This window comes from Miscanthus floridulus, chromosome 19 (assembly GCF_019320115.1).
Source record: "Miscanthus floridulus cultivar M001 chromosome 19, ASM1932011v1, whole genome shotgun sequence".
Taxonomy (NCBI): Eukaryota; Viridiplantae; Streptophyta; class Magnoliopsida; order Poales; family Poaceae; genus Miscanthus; species Miscanthus floridulus.
In genome coordinates, this window is record NC_089598.1 from 96,836,826 (window position 1) to 96,858,357 (window position 21,532).

Below are 21,532 nucleotides of genomic sequence, written 5' to 3' on the forward strand. Positions count from 1 at the left end.
ATTAACCCATGGCAGATCTTTCCTGTTGAAGAATTTATCTAAATTCTTGAGTAACAGAGCTTCATTTTGAGTTTGCAAAGTCCTCCTTCCTTTTTTGATTTACAGACTAGGGGCCAAGCAGACTTGGGTGGTTTCCTGGCAATCTGTCATTGATATAGTATTTTTTGATGATGCCACTCTGTCAGTCCTGATCTGCAATACCCATGGCAGCTTTCGCTTCTGCTGATTTCCAAGATGCTGATGGCGAAAGGAGAATCAATACCCATGGCAGCTTTCGCTGCTGATTTCCGCACAAGGACCGGGCCTCCGGGAAAACGACTCATTGTCCCTGTCGGCATTGAAGAATCAGGGCAGTACGTCCGGTTTGACAAGGATCCGGCGTCCGGGAAAACGACTCATTGTCCCTGTCCGCATTGAAGAATCAGGCAGTACGTCCGGTTTGACAGTTCGCTACTGATTTCCGCACAAGGACCCGGCCTATAAGTAGCGTTACATACCGCCAACATTTACATCGCAGCTGCTAAGCCTGAAGCTCTGGGATCTGCATACTCTGCATCTGCTCCTCTACTAGTGCAAGGCTGCAATACCAATGGCAGCTTTCGCTGTCTTCTGCCGCGTCCTGTTGCTCGTCCTCACCGCGGCAGCACTCCCCCACCTCCGCCTTATCCCCCCACTCCGTCGCCGCCGGCTCCTCCGCGACGACGCCGCGATACTCATGGTGCTAGGGGCCTCGGCTATCTTCCACGCCGTCACCGCCGGTCCCAACGACGACACCCACGCCCTCTCTGCGGCGGGCTTCCTCATTTGGGTGGCTGGCGTTGCTCTGCTGCTGCTCGCCCTCACGCCCTCCCGCTTTCCACCAGGGGCGGCTGCACCTGCACGTTTTGCGGCTCAGCTCGTGCAAGCAGCGGTCGGGGCCTTGTTCTAGCCACACGCAAGCTGCTCTGCTAAACTAAACCGGTGTCAACTGCCAAGCAGCCTTTCAAATGTCCTCTTGTCCCCCTACCTTTCTCTGCTACTACATGCTTACACCACCTCATCCAGTGTTTCTGGGCTTCGGTCTTTTTGAGTTACTGTCCCTCATGTATTACGGTCATGTAGTAATTAAAACTAGCAAAAATTGCCTAGACTCGCTGTACTATTATTCTTATAAGATGTAATGTCATGTTATAATAATCACGGTCTTTTAGCCCTTATTATACTTACCTTTTAAACACTACACAGTGGTACACCGTTTTTTCATTGATATAATCATTTGTTTATCTAATTTATTTAAATAATGGTATTATCCATTTAATTAGTGGTTTTATTTGAATAATAACTAAACGATAAGTGACGGCCTATTTATCATTTAGTGTTTAAAAAATAACAATGGCTATAGTAACCTACTTTCTTGGTCCCGTTTACGTTAAGTCTGCTTTCATGTCCTAGTTTGTACGCTCTGTACCGGTCGGACATGTATCTCTGCCGTGCCGACGGGTGCATATGCATGCTTAGTCCACAACGGTCTTGTGCCAACATGAGAATAATTGGAATAGGGGATTCTTATCTGATGGACCAATATAATTTTGACTCTTTGCCACCCATACGAAGCCTTTTCCAATCATTATATTTATATATATTGCACTGAATCACCTCCTAGTCGCTAGCTCCGTTTGAAGTCCACACATACGCTACTACATAAATGATTTTGCGAGACAGGGTCCTAGAATTTTCTGAGGTGGACACAAAGTCCAAGCGTCTCTTAAAATATGCAACGATTTTTGGAGGCTGCCAGACTATTTTCGGGGGCATTAAACAAACGACCGCATCGATAAATCCATTAACGAATATAGACCTCTTAAAAGGCTCACCATAGAAAAAAGGCGAGGCTCAAGAGGCCTAGGAGACCCGATAGCTATGTTCACATATAAATATGTGAAGTTAGGGTTTGATGCACTCATCTCTCTCTCAACTGGCTCCCTCTCCCCCTGCGTCTCACAGCAGCCAAAAACTCCCTCCTCTCTCTCTCTCTCTCTCTCTCTCTCTCTCTCTCTCTCTCTCTCTCTCTCTCTCTCTCTCTCTCTCTCTGCATCTCGTGGTGGCGGCAGGGTTGCATGACATCTCTTCTAGACCACGCAGATCCATGGCGGCCAAGGTGGCTCCTGCGCAGCCCCCGATCCAGTGAGCTTTGCTTCTACCCTAGATTCGGCCGACCGCATCCCTTATTCCCCAGATTCGGCGAGCTCCAAATCCGGGGCGGGCGGCATCGACAACGACGTCTCCTGGGCGGCCTCCCGGCAGCGGCCCCTGACCTGACGAGCACTTCTCCCCCAGATCCGGCCCGTTCGTCCCTTCTCCCCCAGATCTTGGGGGTTGGCACCGGCAACGGCAAAAGCGGTGGCTATGGCTACGACTACGGTGGTGGATCAGTGGCTTCGCGGTGGGCGCGCTGATAAAGCGAAGTTCATCAGAAGTATGATACCGATGGAAACCTCCTCGGGGTGGCCCGATCTTTATGACAGTAGGTTGAAGAACTGAAGATAACTTGCTACGAACAACGGGATAACTAGCTTTATACCTGTCCAAAGTTGGATGCGACCAAGTGTAGCACTCGGTTTTAAGAACAAAACTAGGTACATTCCATATGTGTGCCCAGGAATTCAATTCACACATATAGTTACAAATGAAGGGTAATATCAAAGATAATGCCTTTATTACATAGCGTATAAGTATTCATTACAAAAGACAAGGTCTTACATCTCGTTATGTACTATAACTCTGTTCTTCTGGCAAAGCCTCCAACACCACAGGAATCATCAACTGGTTGATCACAAGCCTAACACCTCTTAGAAAAACTCCACTAAAGAACATCCATCTAGTACTCATCCGGGATTTTGCCAAAGTATTGAAATAAAACAAGCGTAAGCTACTACCGTTTAGCAAGCATAACATGAGGGGATGCAGACTCAAAAGGCTTGACACGACTGAACTGCAGTAAGCACCTTTAGTTAATCATATTTTATTATTAAACATAAGTTGCTAAGTTATACTTAGGCTCCCAAATATGAATAATTAGGGATATCAGCAATTTAATCATAACCCAAAACATCCGAGTAACCAACTATTCAGTAAGGATCCAGGCCGCTCGTGTTTGTGAGCACGACTGATATACCAGTTTTACACTCTCCAGAGGTTGTACACTTTCACCATGAGTTGTGTTGCCCATATGCCCGGGTTAATTACTCCCAAAACACTTCCACGGCGAGCAGGCATGGTACACTACGAAGCTTTTTCCCGATCATTCTAATAAGAAGCAGCCGCTAAGGATTCCATCTCCCAAGTGTTATGGAGTCATCTCCAAGAATGGCACTAATACTCGTAGCACAGTACATACCTTGGGGATGAGGCCCATGCCCATCCTGGTATGCCCCTCTTGCTCTTTCGGTAAGCTGCTACAAACTAGAAAGAGTAAGGTACTAGACTAAGACCAGAGCCATGTGGTCCTCACGGTTGTACTGTAAGTCCTAGGTTGCCACTTAATGATGAGTCCTTTTGGAGAGAAACTAGAGCACTATAAGAAAAGGCCCAATGCTCTAGCGCCCTTGGTTCCATATTGCTAAAAAACATCTTTTAATACCATGTTGCATATATCTTTAATTATATTATTTACTCAATATTAGTTGAAGCAAGCTAAGCATATTACCGACATGCAAAACCCATAGGTAAATCAAGGATAGGATAATCAACATCAAGGTAAATAGACTCCAGGCGGTTCATTAACATATGCATATGAATTGATATTGCATTAAAGTGAATAGGTAACAAGGAGCATCATATTATACTTGACTTAAATTAAAGTATCGTTGCTGGTCCTGATCTTCAAAGAGCTGCTTCAGATCACCCACGTAAAACTCATTGTCTAATCAAGATCAAGCAGCACCATACATGCATCCATACATACATGCATAGCAAACATATATAAACTAATTAGAACAATACACCAAACAATATAAAAAGAACTTGAAAAAGTTTTAAAATTGTACTACACGACGCTACGAACATGCAGACGCGAGAATCACTCGAATCGAAGTTAAAACAAAGATTCTACGCAGCTTAAAACAAGATTCAGTGGTAGTTTTGTAGTTTTTAAAACGGACCTATACGTAATTTTAAACATAAACATGAGGTCTAACCTATAAAACTGAAGCTATGGACGACGGGTTCTATTCTAAGAAAAGAGATAGGCACTTTAACAAAATTTGCAGAGAAGGGGTAAGATCTAATCTGGACCATAGATCTTGGATCGGATGGCTGAGGCGTCTCGGGAATGTTTGACTGGCCGGAGCAGGGGAGACAGGCATGGTTGTGCCATGGCCGGTGGCGAACACAGCGCCAGAGTTCGGCGAAAACGATATAGAGGACTCGTTTCTCCACGGGGAAGACATGGGTACGTAGAGAGGACTACAGCGAGCTAAACTAGGCACTTTTCTTGGATGGAGGTAACTCGGTGACGGCGCAGGACTCGGTGGGGCGGCGGCAGCCTTCCTGCGAGGGTTCGGCTGCCGTGAGCAACGAGCAAAGGCCGAGAGGGAGGAAAATAGCGGCACCTAAGGATTCGCAACCTCGGTGCGGAGCTCGGCTGACAGTTTTTGACGACTGCGGGGCAGCAGAAGGTGTCAACAGCGGTGGCGGCTTCGTCGGTTCATCAGCGAGATCTAGAACGTGGGCGTCGGACTAGCTAGGACTTAGGGCGGCACCTAGATGCGAAATGGGAGCGCGTCAGGAGGGCTCCGGGTTTTATAGGGGTCACAGCTTGGTCTCCATGCAGCAAATCCCACACAAACTTGGATCGGAAGGCGGAGTTTCTCTCAGGCTGGAGTCCGCCCTGGCCACGACTAGAGGTAGGGGATGGCTGATGTGTGGGGCTGTTTCGTCAGTGAGACACTCAAAGAGGGGGAGTGCGTAGCCCGCGCTTGGGCCGTCTGCCCGACTGGGCCTCGTGGGTGAGAGGAGTGAGCGCGAGTGGGCCTCCTGGTCTCTTGGGCTGAGGAGAGGGAGGAAACAGGCCAGTCTTGCTGCCCTGGGCCAAAAATAGAGAAAGGAGACAGATAAAAAGAAACGCCTTTTTCCTTTTTATTCAAGCCGTTTTCAAATGATTTTGAATGAGTTTTGAGTTTTAGCCAAAACCACTCAGCACAATAAAACCAATGCAACAACATGAATGCATAAACATGTTTCTAGACTTATGATGAATATTAATTTTAATAAAAATTATTATTTTCCATAGGTTTAAATGTGCATAAAAAATACATAATTAAATCAATTTACTTCTATTTGAAGAAAAGCAAATTTCAGGGTGTTACACCAAGCGACGGGGGGAGAGGCACCGAAATCGTGAAGACTTCAACTCGATCTTCGAACGACCATAGAACCACAATTCAGAACTAATCCACACAAAATGGTGCAGCTGTACTGGAAACCGTAGAGCGCGAACTAGGGGATCCCACAGGAATCTCTTCACAAGTCCAAAAAGAAAAAGAATGAGTAAGACACTTGGCAGCTCGACTACAATAGCAAGGGGTTTATCAATTCATCAAAGAAATTTATTTTCTACTAGCACATAGGTGATATATATATATACTAGGAACAACACTACTAGTTGGGTATGAGCTAAAGTCACCACGTTGGGAGATAGAAGGTGTTGATGCTTAATTAGGTCACACACTCAATAAGGAGCTAGATGGTTCGATGTAGGGCCTAGCCGATTTTTAGATCAGCCGACACCTAGGGGATGTCCACCCCTGGACCTTGTGCCTCCAGCAATGAGCGTGATACACAAGACACGTCGCTGGAAGAGCCTCACCGGGAGCGCGATACGCAAGACACGCCGATGAGGTCTCTTGACACCCGAAACCTCACACGCCCGGGAGGGACCCCGTTGGGGGCGTGCAACGGCTATGGGCTGCTCTAGCCGGACTGACCGCTCTAGAGCTTCGTCGTCGTCGATCCACCGTCCATGCAGCGCCGACGAAGGACGAGGAGAAGTAGAGGGGAAGAGAGGATAAAAGAGATGTAGTAGATTGATTTGTTGTGTTTTGACGATTGGACAGATGGGGACTCAATCGGCCATGGTCCTCTCATATATAGAGAGGGGGTGGTCTTATCCCAATATGAAACCTCTCCATGTCTTATTTTTCAAGTTTCACATGAGTTTGAAATAGTTCGGGTCGGAATCCAAAAGGCTAGATCCGAATAGGGTTTTTTATTATGTCCGCCGGACTGACCTCTGCCGGAACTTCCGGTTTCGACCTTTTTTGGAACTTCCGACGTGGGGATAACCCCATGCACCCAAGCAGATCTTTTCAGGCTTCCTAGGTTAGAACTTCTGACGGTGGAGCATCTTTCCAGGGGCATAACTCCTTTATCCGGACTACGAACTGGATGTTCCATATATGTTTTTTTGACAATTTTGACGTGAGGAACACAATGGTGAGGTCCATTTCTCATTTTTACAAATTCACAAAATGGACAATTTTGGTGGTCAACAGAAGGCCAACTGGTTGAAGCGTTCACGAAGTAGTCTTCATTTCCCGCGCGTCTCTTGAGCTTCTGCGCAGCCTTCAATAAAATAGCCATAACTCCATCATGGGAAGTCAAAACGATGGGCTGCTTGTTGCGTTGGAGAGATAACTTGATTATCTTTCCAAACATGTATAGTATGCACCGTGAAATGTTGCATAATGATACATGTTTGCACTAAAAGTTCTCCATCACATCAATCCTGGTTGATTGTTAATCTTCTGGGCAGTTTCTACTAATATGATCATAACTCTTTATTGTGAAGTCCAAATGATGCGAGGTTTGTTGCAATGGAAAATAGGCTTGATAATCTTTCGATAAAGTCTTCGTTGACCCCTAGAGCCTATGGGAATCAAGAGTTATGACTATTTCTTTGTACTGGTTTGAACATCAACACTTGTTTTCTGCACCTCATCGTCAGATCATTGCAATTGTTCTCCATGTTTTTGTGGATTGCTCCTCTTCATGAGTGAACGTAAGAAACATCAATGTAGAATAATTAGGTAGTATACCATCCTTAGATTTGGTGAAATCATGATCAGTAGGAATGAATTCACTTGCTCTTGTATCTTTTTGATACGGCTGGCTCCGTGTAAGTGGATCTTCACTTGTATCTTTTATGTTGCATGGTGGATGGTTGATACTTGAGGTAGCATCTTAGGATGTCCGCCTTTGTAAATCGATTTACGAACCGTAGCTTAGAATGGCTGTCTATGTTAATAGCGATTTTGGGAGATATACATTTGAAGACGTCCGCCTCTGAAAATTGATTTGCGGACAGTCCTCCTAAGATGAGCGTCTCGATTATTCGATGATTCTCAATGGCAGTTGTCTTAGCACGTCCGCATCTGTAAATGATTTTGAGAGATGAGTTTTTTCGTATGGGAACTTCCCTAACCATTTATGGAGGTGTCACTAGGTGTGTCTGCCTCCGTTAATGTTTGACCCATGTCTTGCAAAATTATATTTTGTACTAGTGCACATGCCGTCTCCGCACGTGCCGACTCCACGTCTACGGGCGCCAGCACACAAGCCAAACGTATTGTGTGTTAACAGAATAGATATGTACGCATAACAGAAACGTGTGTACTGAGATAACTACAAGATAGGGATTAGTTTTGATAGATCAATCTGTAAAGCTACGGCTGTTAGCATCTCCCTATTTTTAGCTAGTTTGGTACGGTGTAATCTATAAATGTACACGCCACGGTCGAGGCTGTTTCGGCTATTTTAATTAACACGCAATCACCGGCGAACCCAAGCTAGGGTCACGGTGTTCCTCCTATCCTGCGCCTCTAATCTTTCATGGTATCAGAGGATACTAAAATTAGCGTCATGTCTTCCTCCAATTCCTCCAATTCCTCATCCAATCCCTTCTTCGGCCATGCTGTTACGGAGAAATTAGGAAAGCTAAATCATGCACTGTGGAAAGCACAAGTTCGCTCAGCCATACGTGGCGCCCATCTTCAGGGGTATATCAATGGTGACCGAAAAGCTCCGGCGAAAGAGCTGGTCGTCATCACTGACGGCAAGCAAGAGAAGACGCTGAATCCGGCTTTTGAAGAATGGGAGGCCATGGACCAGACTGTCTTGAGCTTCCTCCTGTCGTCTCTCTCCAAGGAGGTGGCGACTCAAGTCTCCACCTGCGAGACTGCAGAAGCGGTCTGGAATGCCATCAAGCAGATGTACACTTCTCAGACGCGTGCACGCACCGTAAACCTTCACATCGCCCTCGCCAACACCAAGAAAGGGAACTCCACTGTCGCCGAATACTACGCCAAGATGAAGGCGCTCGATGATGAGATGGTAGCCGCTGGGCGTCGTCTAGATGATGAAGAGCTGGTCGAGTACATTCTCACCGGACTTGGAGAAGAGTACTCTTCCCTAGTCACAGCCCTTACAACAAGGGTTGAGCGCATCACAATGGGGGAGCTGTACTCACAGCTTCTCAACTTCGAAACCCGCATGGATCTGACCTACGAAAACAGCTCCGAGTCGGCCAACACCGCAAGCCGAGGACGCGGCGGCTTCTCCAGAGGCGGTGGTCACGGCCAAGGAGGGCACGGTGGCTAGAACAACCAGCGCGGTGGCAGACGTGGACGTGGTGGCTCGCCGTCTCGTGTCCGTGGCAACTCCAATTGGGGTGGCGGTCATGGCGGGTTCGGCAACAACAATCACCGTGTCATGCCATCTGAAGATGATGATCGCCCGCTTTGCCAAGTGTGCTTTAAGCACGGGCACACGGCGGACAGGTGCTGGCACCGATTTGATGAAGATTATGTGCCAGATCCAAAGCTTGTCACTGCTACCATGAACACCTACACCGTCGACACCAACTGGTACACGGATACCGGCGCCACCGACCATATCACCAGCGACCTAGAGAAGCTGTCTTTCAGGAACAAATACCATGGGGGTGATCAAATTCACACCGCCAATGGTGCAGGTATGCATATTAGCCATATTGGTCACACTACTTTTCATACTCCAAATCGTGATATTCATCTTAAAAATGTCCTACATGTTCCTCAAGCCACAAAAAATCTTGTATCTGTTCATAAGCTAGCTTCTGATAATTCTGCATTCCTAGAATTTCACCCTGATTTTTTTGCCATTAAGGATCAAGCTACGAAGAAAACCATCCTTATGGGGCGATGTCACCAGGGGCTTTATCCTATTCCTGCCACTTCAATAAAGCAAGTCCATGGTGTCTCCAGGGTCTCTGTGTCTAGATGGCATAGCCGCCTAGGGCATCCCTCATCTAGTATTGTGAAGCAAGTTATCAGTAGCCATAATCTTCCTGTTTTAGATGAATCTTCTAGTGAGTCGGTATGTGATGCCTGTCAACAGGCTAAGAGTCATCAGTTACCTTATGCAAAATCATCTAGTGTGTCTTCTGCTCCTTTGGAACTTGTTTTCTCTGATGTCTGGGGTCCTGCTCTAGAATCAGTTGGCAGAAAAAAATACTATGTGAGTTTTATTGATGATTATAGCAAATTTACATGGATTTATCTTCTGAAATATAAATCTAAGGTGTTTCAAAAATTTAAAGAATTTCAAGCTCTAGTTGAACGGATGTTTGATCGAAAAATCCTTGCTATGCAGACTGATTGGGGAGGCGAGTATCAAAAACTCAATTCCTTTTTTGATCAAATAGGCATTACCCATCTTGTTTCGTGCCCACATACACATCAGCAAAACGGGGCTGCCGAGCGCAAGCACCATCACATAGTAGAGGTTGGGCTCTCTCTATTATCTCACGCCTCAATGCCACTAAAATTCTGGGACGAAGCATTTACTTCTGCTGCCTATCTCATTAATCGCACACCTAGCCGTGTCATTAATAATTCCACTCCTTTGAAACTTCTATTTCATCGTGATCCGGATTACTCCTTCCTTAGAATCTTTGGGTGTGCCTGTTGGCCTAATTTACGGCCGTATAATTCCCACAAGCTTGAGTTTCGTTCGAAACGCTGTGCTTTTCTTGGATACAGTCACTTACATAAAGGATATAAATGTCTTGATATTGCCACTGGCCGCATATATATTTCCAGGGACGTTACCTTTGATGAGAACATATTTCCTTTCTCTGAACTCCATCCCAATGCAGGTTCACGCCTCTGTTCAGAGATAAATCTCCTTCATCCAACGTTGTCAAATTCTGGGGAAGAAAATGTAGTTGATCAATATGCTAATACCACTAACAGTTTCTCTGGTAGCGTTACTGAAAATGCAGGAGCAAACACAGCTGGCAACATGCAATATCCAGATGTCAGCCTCAGCGCAACACCTGATCCGCTTCTGCAGTCTGACGTGCCTGCGGTCGAAGCAGCGCTGCCCCTGGCCAGTCCTGCGCTGTCGCCTGTCGGTGGCCAGGGGGGACAAATACAAATTCACAGCACCAGCAGGAGGCTCCAGTCCTCGACGCCAGCGTCGAGGGATCTTCTATGACGCAAGAAGAAGTCATGGGGTCCTCTACTTCGGCTATTCTTGGTGTGTTGCGTCCTCACACACGTCTACAGAGCGGCATCAGGAAAGAGAAGGTATACAAAGACGGTACTGTCAGATATTCTTTTCTAACCACATCTGGTGAACCATGGAGTACAAGTGAAGCACTGGTAGACAAAAATTGGAAAGCAGCTATGGACGCAGAATATGGAGCCCTTATGCACAATAAAACTTGGCATTTGGTTCCACCTCAAAAAGGAAGAAATGTCATCGGATGTAAATGGGTTTATAAAATAAAGAGAAAGAAAGATGGAAGTCTGGACAGATACAAGGCAAGACTGGTAGCCAAAGGTTTCAAGCAGAGGTATGGAATTGATTACGAAGATACGTTTAGCCCTGTTGTAAAACATTCCACTATTCGTATCATTTTGTCATTAGCTGTGTCTAGAGGGTGGAATCTTCAACAGCTTGATGTTCAGAATGCCTTTTTGCATGGATATTTAGAAGAAGTTTATATGCAGCAGCCACCTGGCTATGAAGATTCTACAAGATTAGGATATGTCTGCAAGCTTGATAAAGCTCTTTATGGTTTGAAACAGGCTCCTAGAGCTTGGCATGCAAGACTTAGTAACAAGTTAACAAGTCTTGGTTTTCAGGTGTCCAAGGCCAACACATCATTGTTCTTTCTTAATAAAAATGATCTAACTATGTTTGTCCTTGTATATGTAGACGATATCATAATAGTCAGCTCTACAGGAAAGGCCACAGATGCATTGCTCAGACAACTGAAGAGTGAGTTTGCACTGAAGGACCTTGGAGAGCTCCATTATTTTCTTGGCATCGAAGTGTCAAAGGTACATGATGGTCTAGTGTTAACACAGGATAAATATGCATCAGATCTATTAAAAAGAGTAGGGATGTCAAACTGCAAACCAGTTTCGGCTCCTCTTTGTACCAGTGAAAAATTATCTCTCCATGAAGGGTCACCTCTTGGGCCCAAAGATTCTACACATTATAGAAGTGTTGTTGGTGCTTTGCAGTACTTGACTCTTACCAGACCAGATATATCATACTCAGTAAACAAAGTTTGTCAGTTTCTACATGCACCAACTACAGTTCATTGGGCTGTAGTTAAAAGAATATTAAGGTACTTAAAACAGTGTACATCACTGGGGTTAAAATTGCATAAGACATCCTCTACTTTGGTGAGTGCTTTTTCAAATGCAGATTGGGCTGGCAGTGGGATGATAGAAGATCCACAGGTGGTTTTGCTGTATTTCTTGGGTCCAATCTTGTGTCATGGAGTGCTCGCAAGCAGAGTACAGTTTCTAGATCGAGTACAGAATCAGAATACAAAGCAGTAGCTGATGCAACTGCTGAGGTGATGTGGATACAAACTTTACTTAGAGAATTAAATATTAATAGTCCAGAGGCTGCCAAACTATGGTGTGATAATATTGGTGCCAAGTATTTGTTGGCTAACCCGGTGTTTCATGCAAGAACAAAACACATAGAGGTTGATTATCACTTTGTCAAGGAACGAGTTGCACGAAGATTATTAGATATTGAGTTTGTCTCATCAGGAGATCAGATTGCAGATGGATTTACAAAGGCATTGTCAGTGCGACTTTTGGAAAACTTCAAGCACAATCTCAACATGACAAAGTTGTGATTGAGGGGGAGTGTTAACAGAATAGATATGTACGCATAACAGAAACGTGAGTACTGAGATAACTACAAGATAGGGATTAGTTTTGATAGATCAATCTGTAAAGCTACGGCTGTTAGCATCTCCCTATTTTTAGCTAGTTTGGTACGGTGTAATCTATAAATGTACACGCCACGGTCGAGGCTGTTTCGGCTATTTTAATTAACACGCAATCACCGGCGAACCCAAGCTAGGGTCAGGGTGTTTCTCCTATCCTGCGCCTCTGATCTTTCATTGTGCACGTCTGTTTCTACGCTGTGATGATTGATGTGTGAGGACAAAAGTTGGGCAGTGCTCGTTCGTATTTATAGGCAGGCAGAGAGGTAGAGAAACAAAGGATTTTTTTTGATTCGATGAATATTTGAGCTCCCTTGGTTAGTAGACGGAAAAAGTCTACATCACCTCCTCACGTTTCGAGAGGTATCTACTTAACCTCAAAAAGTATAAAACTAGGTATTAAACATATTAAAGTTTGCAAAACTAATCAATTTACCCACTGGGGTGGTTTTGCCAGCCGGTTTTGCTTGCGTGGCAGTCCAGGCCGGATATGTTGGACACGCTGGCGCTTGGGCCCGCTCGTCAGATGTCTGTTCGTTCCCGAATACGCGTGCTCAGGGCGGATGGAGCAGGGGCGGCGGCACGAACGTGTCAGATGTAGCGGGGGCGGCACCGAACGGAGCAGTGGCAGCGGCGGCCCACTTAACTCCCGCGACGGCGGCGCGCGGACAAGCTGCCGCATGCTGCCACTGCATGCTGTGCTGCCCCGCTGCTACCTGTGTCGCGCTGCCCCGCTGTTGCCTATGCCGTAAGTTGCGCCGGGGCAGGGTGCTTACTTTGAAACTCAACCTCCAAAGGCTTATTGGAATGGAATTTCAGAAGCCTTGTTAGAGAAAAGCTTACTTTGAAACTCAACCTCCAAAGGCTTATTGGAGACAGAGAGGCACCATAAAATGGGTTAAACTGGGAGATGCTAGCACAAAACTCTTTCATGCAAATTCCACAATCAGATTAAGGAAGAACCTAATCCCTCAGCTAGTTCTAGATCAGGGTATTGTGGTGACCACTCATGCTGAGAAAGAAACAGCTCTTTGGAATTCTTATAAAGAAAGAATTGGAAAGAGTGAATATAAAGCTGAAATCTTTAACATAGAAAACTTCATCCATCCATCAATTGATCTTTCCATTCTTGATGAGGCCTTTTCGCTAGAAGAAATCAATGAAGTAGTAAAATTGCTACCCATGGACAAATCCATAGGTCCTGATGGATTCAACAATGAATTCATCAAAAAATGTTGCCACTGATTAAGGATGACTTTTATGGCCTTTGTGACGCTTTCTGCCAAGGGATAGTATGCTTGAGAAGTATAAATACATCTTTCATCACTTTGGTACCAAAAAAGGATGGTGCTTTGGCAAATTTCTGATTTCAGACCAATATCCCTTTTAAACTCCTCTCTGAAGCTGGTCACCAAAATACTAGCAAATAGACTGCAAGCCTACATTCAAGAGCTGATACACCAGAATCAATATGGCTTTAACATGAGAATAATTATTATAGAGGATTCTTCTCTGATGGACCAATATGATTTTCTCTTAGCTTTTTCCAACTATCATTATATTTATATATATACTGCAACGAATCCCCTTTTAGCCGTCAATTCCATTTGAAGTCCCCGCATAGATGGAGGGGGGAAAGAAAGAAAGAAGAAAAAATTACTATGTCAGCTGCTCCCTAAGGCTAGTAAGAACTACCCTCAGATACTCCCTCTGTTTCGTTTCTAAAAGAATAAAGTTCTAGCTAGCCTAGAATAGATTAGCAAATAAGAGAGACCTTATTACCTCCATTAAGTTTTTGAACTTTAACTGCACTCACCATTTACCGAGAGCTAGAGCAATGAGTTTTTTTTGTTTCCAATAATATATTAAATGTTATTGCACCCACTACATCAACCATGGGAGCATGATGTCCTTGAGGGAACAATGGGTACGTTGACTGCTGGAAACTACAATTCTAAGACAATTTTTCAGCCAATAAATCTATTTTTTCATGGACAAAGGAAGTAGCACTAGCGAGAGAGATTCCTCTGTACTAGTCTTGCACTCCTGGCACTCTATAGCATTTGTCACAACGAACCACTTATTAGACTTTAGTCAGTATCATTTCACGCCGCCATATTCACGATCAACCGTGTTATTGTCTTGGTCACCACATCAAACGAAAATATTGATGTCATTCCCACCGGTTATATGCGCATGTTGCAAAAAGCTTGGGACATATGTTGCAAAAGTAGATATGGATGTTGTATATGTTGCAATGGCTATATACGCATGTTGCAAGAGTATGTTTAAAGTGTTTCATGTGTTTGAGGCGTATGTTGTAAGTGTTTCTTTTTTTTTTCTTCGCGACCGGGACTTCACCCGTTTTTCATTAAGAGGGATAAAAGTTTAAAACGGTACAAACCAGTAGCTGATGGCGGCGAGTCGCCAACATCAGACAACCAGCACAACACAGACCTAACTACTGGAACTCAGACATAGGCATTACATATTCGCAGATTCTTGCGACCAGACTTGAGCAATTTAGAGTTCAGACAGCGGTCGCAGGCCAGAGCACCTGCTGCCTTCTTCCTGGGAAGAGTACCTGCATCACTTCTCCAGCCTCTCTCGTGAGAGCCACCTGGAACGCCGCCTCATGGAGCTCATCGAACGATGCCTCGTCCGGCTGCTCGGTGTCTACCTTGTAGCCCAGCTTCTTCATGAGCACCTTCCGTGCCTGCGCGTCGGGCTTGTTCTCCCTGTTCCTGCTATTCGCGTGCGCTCCGCCTAGGAACCCAGAACAGATCTTCGTCCCTGCATGCTTCCTTGGTGACGCGCAGCTGTGGGGTGTTTAGCAACGACTGTTCGAGCGGCTTCTTGAAGGAGGCGATGAAGTCGTCAACCGACACCTGCGTCGCGTGAGGCTCCGCCGTGGCCACACGATCAAGGATCCCGTCAACGTCTATCGCGTGGACGGGGGAAGTGGCATCTAGATGTTGCACATGTTGCTATGGCTATACACGCATGTTTTAAGCGTATGATTCAAGTGTTTCAGGTGTTTGAGAGGTATGCATGCAAGTGTATGTTATACATGTTTCAGTTGTTTCGGATGTATGTTGCTAAGTGTTTCATCTAGATGTTGCAAAAGCAGATCTGGTGTTGCATATGCTGCAAGGGCGCTGGTTGCTAGCGGACGGGGGCACAACGGGACTTGGTGCGGATCTCGATGGAGGAGCAACCGCCCAGAGACATGAAGAAGGCTGCGCGTCGGGGGATGGGGCGCGACAGGGGCCCACGGAGGGGGGCGTGGCATTGCACGGCGCGGCAAGGCCAGCATGGGGGCTAACCGTAGGGGGCTCGGGGTGCGGAGGGGATAGGCCGCGGATGGGGACGTGGGCGCGCGCTCGTCCTTCTGTTAGGCATGCACGCGGGCGCCGTTTCTAACGGGCTGTGCTGATAGCACGAGGGTGGGGTTTGAAATTAGATGGCTTATGTTCGTCGAATCGGATGGCCGGCCCTTGGCTGCATCCGGACACGTTCTGGGCCGGACGTTTGGACGCCGGCCTCTCCCTATTTATATCCCTATAAATATGTTTACTATAAATATTTATATACTATCATAAATAATAACTATTATTAGTATTTTTGGATATATATTTAGTTAAAATTAAAAATGTTTGACCCTGCGAATCTGCACAGAGCCGGATTGCATCGCTGCAGGTGATTTTTGTATGCATGGACTATTTGGTGTTGTTCACTTTTTCCCACGCGCGCCGATGGTGCGCCCTCGCAATATCGAGCCTGTTTGGTTGGCTGGATCGTATCGTTGCTGGTTCGTGAAGAAGTATTGTTGGTTGGTTTGTGTGAGAGAAAAATACTGTTTTGGCTGGAAATTTACGATCGTTTACGACAAGCCATAGCCAAACCAACAGGCTGATCATCAACATGTTTGAAACTCGATCGACGTCTAGAACAGATAATGATCCAAGAATAGGCTCATTACAAAAACAATGCATACGTACACTGTTCTCGTCGCAGAAGCAAAGCAAACACACGCTCTACACAGTTTCCGATTTCCATTTTACCCGGTCACGCCGCTTTATGCGTTCCAGCCGTGCTCGTCGATCGACAGTGGTAGCAATGACATGAACTGCTGCATCTCCAGGGTGAACTCATCGTCGGTGACGGCCGACGACGGCCCCGGCGACGGCGCCGTCGACCCGCCGCAGGTGCCGAACCAATCCCCCGGCGGGGCGATGGCGAACATGTCGGAGATCCCCACTTCGCTCGCCGTCCTCCTCTTCGCCGGCTTCACGGCCTCTGAAAACGCATCGGTTTCCCGATGCATGCAACGACATTGTCAGACGATCGGCGTCAGTTTCTTTTCGGGGAGCAACAATCTGAGCAAGAACTGACCGAAGGTGAAGTCCCATGTCGCGCCATGGTGGATGTCCTCTCCCGGAGGGCAGAGCGCGTGCGAGGTGACGTCGCCGTCGCTGCCGGCGCCGTGGACCGGCAGCAGCCTGGATCCGGCCGGCTCGCGGTAGGAGAGGGCGGGCATGGAGGGGACCTTGACCATGCTCGGGTTAGGCCGAAGCAGCAGGTGTTCGTCGCCGATCAGCATCGACTCCAGCAGCCCCACGCTGCCGCTGCCACTGCCGCTGCTGGAGGTGTCGAATTGGTTCGAAGGGAGCTCGGCCGCCTGCGCTCTGGCGGTGGCGGTCGGCAGCGGCGGCAGGCCGGAGGAGACGAAGCCGCCGAACGCCACCGCCGCGCTGCCGTTGTCCTGGTGGAACGCTGCCGGCTGCTGCTGCTGGCTGCTGCCGAGGTAGTGGAACACCTGCATCTGGTTCAGGAGCGGGTAGTTCTGGTTGATCAGCGGCGAGTGCGTGGGCGAGGGTGACGGCATGGTGGGCGGCAGCGTGACGAACGGGTTGCCGTCGTCGTAGAGGAGCGGCGGCGGCGGCTGAAGGCTGGCGTTGGCGTGGGCCTGGGCGTTGGCGTCGGCGTCGGCGAGCGGGTTGACGTTGTGCGCGCGGAGAAACGCGATCTCCCGCTCGACGTCCGGCGGGTAGAGCGGCAGGCCCGCGCGCTGCCGGCGCTTGAGGCGCGTGTTCCAGTAGTTCTTGATGTCGTTGTCCGTCCTCCCTGGGAGCTGCATGCATGCGAATGCGATCGATCGAAGCCAAAGAAAGACGACGATGAGTTCTTCACGGCGTGCAGCATGGCGGATCGGAATTCTCCTAAAGAAACTGAACAAGACGCTGGGACAGGAAGGGACTCACGTAAGAGGAGATGCGCGCCCACTTGTTGCCGTAGAGGCCGTGGAGGAGGAGGATGTGGCGCTCCTCCTCGGGGGAGAAGGGGCCCTTGCGGAGGTTGGGGCGGAGGTGGTTAGCCCACCGGAGGCGGCAGCTCTTGCCGCAGCGCTGCAGCCCCGTGTCCCGGCGCACGGTGTTCCAGTTGCCCTCGCCGTGCCGCCGCACGTGGTCCACCAGCAGCTTGTCCTCCGCCTGCGTCCACGGCCCCTTGTTCAGCCCGGCGCCACCGCCGCCGCTGGCTCCTCCTTCCACCCCGCCACCGCCGCCGCTCCTCGCCATCGTCGTTCCGTCCGCCAGCTTAGTCGTGGCCTTCTCTCGTCTCTCCTCCCCTCTCAGCCCCGGGAACAGGGCAGAGAGCGAGAGAGCGAGAAGACGGCGGTCAGTTCCTCCGGCGAATGGGCCGGGGAGAGGATCGGAGCTTCAACAACCACGCACGCGAAAGGTGCCCCGGCCGCGCCTAGGCCGCCGGCCAGCTAGTCCAGGCTCCCCGAGCGCAGAACGCAGCCATGCAAATGCGACGCAACCGCGCGCACTGGCGGGTTGCTGAAGCTGGGAAGAACGAACGGGCACGGCGGGTGGTGGTCGGTGGGGGGCGACGGCCTTCCGCCCCTGGGCCGGCGGAGGGAAGGGCGAATTGAAGGGTGAGAGGCGTGGTAATGGCGGCAGAGCGCGGGGGCGCGGGGCGGAGGGGGGAGGGTGATGAGGTGGGCGGTGCAGCTCCCGGATCGCCCCGCGAAGAGCTCGTCGCCGCGCCTATTTTCGCGCGGCTGCGGTTGGCGTGCATGGTGTTTGCGTGCGGAAAGATATGATCTTTTGTTTAGAGCCGTTGCATGGCATCGGCGAGATCGCAGGAGCTTCCACCCGTCCACAGTCGTGTCCGGCTATGTAGCCAGCCTACGACTCTCTCGCTCATTCTCTTTAGGCACATCGATCTGCTGCTTCTAGATGACATTGGATCACTATATTCATGGGGGAGTATACAACGAGGATCACCATATATCTAATGTTGGTTCTTAATAATTATTAGTAAAAATTAGATCACTATTACAAAAACGATTTGTGGCAACGCCTCCCTTTCTTTACAGAGGCGGCTCTATATTGAGCCGCTCTTACAAATGAATTTGTAGGGACGGCCGGCTTTATCAGCCCAGCCGCCCCTACAAATAATCCAATTTATAGGGGTGGCTCTATATCCAGCCGTCCCTACAAATCAGATTTGTAGGGGCGGCACAATATTGAACCGCCCCTACAAATAGACACCGAGTATTAAAAATTAATCACTAAAATTTAAATTTTATAAACGACCTCGGATGGAGAAACAACCAAAATGAAAGTTGTAGATCTCGAAAAGTTATGAAACTTTGTAGTTGACAACTTTTTGATTTCAAATCATCTTGTTAAGGAAAACTACGTTTGAATTTCTAAAAATTTGAAATTTTAATTTTTTTAAACGACCTCGGATGGACAAACGGTAAAAAATAAAGTTGTAGATCTTGAAAAGTTATGAAACTTTGTAGTTGGTAACTTTCTCATTTGAAATCATCTTGTCATGGAAAACTACGTTCGAATTTCTCAAATTTGAAATTCAAATTTTATAAGTGACCTCGGATGGAGAAACTACCAAAATGAAAATTGTAGATCTCGAAAAGTTATAAAACTTTGTAGTTGATAACTTTTTCATTTGAATTAGTTTAGGGCCTCAAACAATCAATTTATGCTCAGTTTTGTATAATATGTGGGGAACCAAAATGGATTGTAAACACAAGTGATCGTGATGTGTAGTGGTAGAGGAGTTTGCGCGCGAGGGAGAAGTTGTGGGTTTGAATCCCGGACGACGTAAAGTGTGCAAAAATCGTGAAAAAAATGCTCTACAATCATAGAGAGTGGGTGTGTGGTTGCTGATGGGGACCTCCTCGGATTAAAAAAATGCTATTTTTTCCCTTTTTTTGTGATTTCTGGAAATTGAAGCTGCTCCTACAAAAATCGATTTGTAGAGGCGATCTGGGAACCGCTCCTATAAATACATGATTTGTAGAGGCATTTGGGTAGGGGCGGCTGGACAAACCACCCCTACAAAGCCTCTAGAGCCGCCCCTACAAATACTATATGACGTAGTGGATAATGCGTAGGGAGTACTAAGATTTTGTTTTTGAAAAAATTGCTTTTAAGATTTGTGTTTAGCCATAGATTCACAAGTGATGATGAGGAACGGTTGAGAGAGGACAACTAGATGAGATCAAGATGGTGGATTTTTTAGAAAAAATATATTTGCTTTAAGATTTGTGTTTCGCCATAGATTCACACAATGATGAGAATAAGAGGGCAAATGGAGCAGATCAAGACTGTGGGTTGTGTATTACTGTTACAAACAACACACATGAGGGAGTTATGTGAGGTATAACAAAGGGGTTGGTTTTGCATTAGGGGAGAGAGAGGTTCGACTAGGGATCAAGCAAGCCCCCTCCTATGGTTGCCCCCATACTAAATCCCTATGTAAATTTGTAGCCATGGAAGCCTACAAGAAGGGGCTACATGTAGAGATGAGAACGAGCCTTTACTAGTACTAGTATAGTGTCCGTGCTAACGCTACGGTTTTATTTTAGGGTGCACATGAAAACAACCAAACGATAATATTTTTTCATAGTTTAAGTTTCACGCAATTGTATATGAAGAAAACGACACATGCATAAACGAGACATAATAAAGTCATGTCTCACCTCAACCGTCTAACTTATGATTTGCTTAATTAGGTCTTGGAGTTGTACAAGAATATTGTCTCCACATTCATTTGCACCGTTCTTCAAAATGTCCACCAAGAATTTCGTCCTCGGTGAATGTGATGGTGATAGCATTTGCACTGACTCAGTCAATGTGATAGCTGAGTGTGTAAATAGGTAATACACCTTTGAAGCTTGAAGCCAATAACAGCATAAATAGATTACCACATGCACCACATTATATTGACTATAGGCAAGTGTTTGTACAGCTAGCAATAAACCCCACCGACCCGGAGCCATGTGCCATGGCACTTCGGGGATCCACGTTCGCCGCCTATGCGCAAGGTCGTGCGACGCATGGGCCGCCCTCTCAAGCTCGTCCTCATCATGCCGCCCTCAAGCGCAATGTCGCCATGTCCTGCTTTGCCTCGCTGTCAGCGTGCTCTGACGAAATACAAAACAAGATAAAATTTGTAAAAAATAAAACAAACAATCCTTAGAGGAATGCAGAATTACACTAACCATTATTTACATATAGTCCACTTCAGCACATAACAACTCATCAACTTCTAGCCTTTGACAATTTATAGAAACAATTCACTTGCAAGTAGAGCTAGCATTGATTTATGGAAACATTAATACAGAAGTACAGAACACAAGCATATTGTAATGTAAACCCTAGACAAGGAATGTCACAAAGTTTTAAGTTAAATTGCCCTAGACCATCAGTTACATTTTTGGAAAAAAGTACCTTCTACTATTCAGCTTGCAGATGAGCACAACAAGCAGAATAGCAGATATTCCCGTCCTTAAAACAATGACATGTGTAAAAATAAAAAAATTTCCATTCCTTGAGCATGCCCTAGTATCTCAAATCTCAGGATGTTATAACAAAAAATGCTATCTTACCTTGAGAAGCCCCTGCTATGATTGGCAGCATATCAATTTGTATGCCAACATAGAAACTGACCTATGGAAACTGACCTTGAGCCATAAGATTTTCTAGATGCAGTAGATTTTCTGGTGAAAACAGAGAAGTTCCATGCTAAGTGCAGTAGGTTTTCTGAATTTACCTCTATCTTGTATAGGAGCGAGAATGATGGAACCCAATGTCTTCATCAAGATCATAAGCAAAGGTAGATTGGAAAAGTAGCAATAATAAAATTAATAAGAGAGCTGAGTAGTTGACAACCCATAGAACCTCATTGGCATGCACGTACATAGTATTTTTTTTGTTGATG

The 21,532-nt window shown here is 46.7% G+C and overlaps 1 protein-coding gene across 1 annotated transcript; it reads right to left on the minus strand.

Annotated features, from left to right (window-relative positions):
• Positions 1-16,172: 16,172 nt before the first annotated feature.
• Positions 16,173-18,248, minus strand: LOC136528989 (myb-related protein Zm1-like). Its single transcript, XM_066522001.1, has 3 exons — positions 17,539-18,248; positions 16,670-17,408; positions 16,173-16,573 (listed from the first exon to the last, which is right to left on the minus strand). The coding sequence occupies exons 1-3, from the start codon at positions 17,851-17,853 to the stop codon at positions 16,353-16,355; spliced, it is 1,275 nt and encodes a 424-aa protein (XP_066378098.1). The 5' UTR covers positions 17,854-18,248; the 3' UTR covers positions 16,173-16,352.
• Positions 18,249-21,532: the final 3,284 nt, after the last annotated feature.

What these genes read in the sequence shown, in the direction of transcription:
- LOC136528989 (XM_066522001.1), bottom strand. Translation starts at nt 17,853, where the DNA reads ATGGCGAGGAGCGGCGGCGGTGGCGGGGTGGAAGGAGGAGCCAGCGGC. An exon ending in GGGCGCGCATCTCCTCTTAC is followed by an intron (nt 17,409 to 17,538) that starts GTGAGTCCCTTC and finishes GCATGCATGCAG; the next exon opens with CTCCCAGGGAGGACGGACAA. An exon ending in GACATGGGACTTCACCTTCG is followed by an intron (nt 16,574 to 16,669) that starts GTCAGTTCTTGC and finishes ATGCGTTTTCAG; the next exon opens with AGGCCGTGAAGCCGGCGAAG.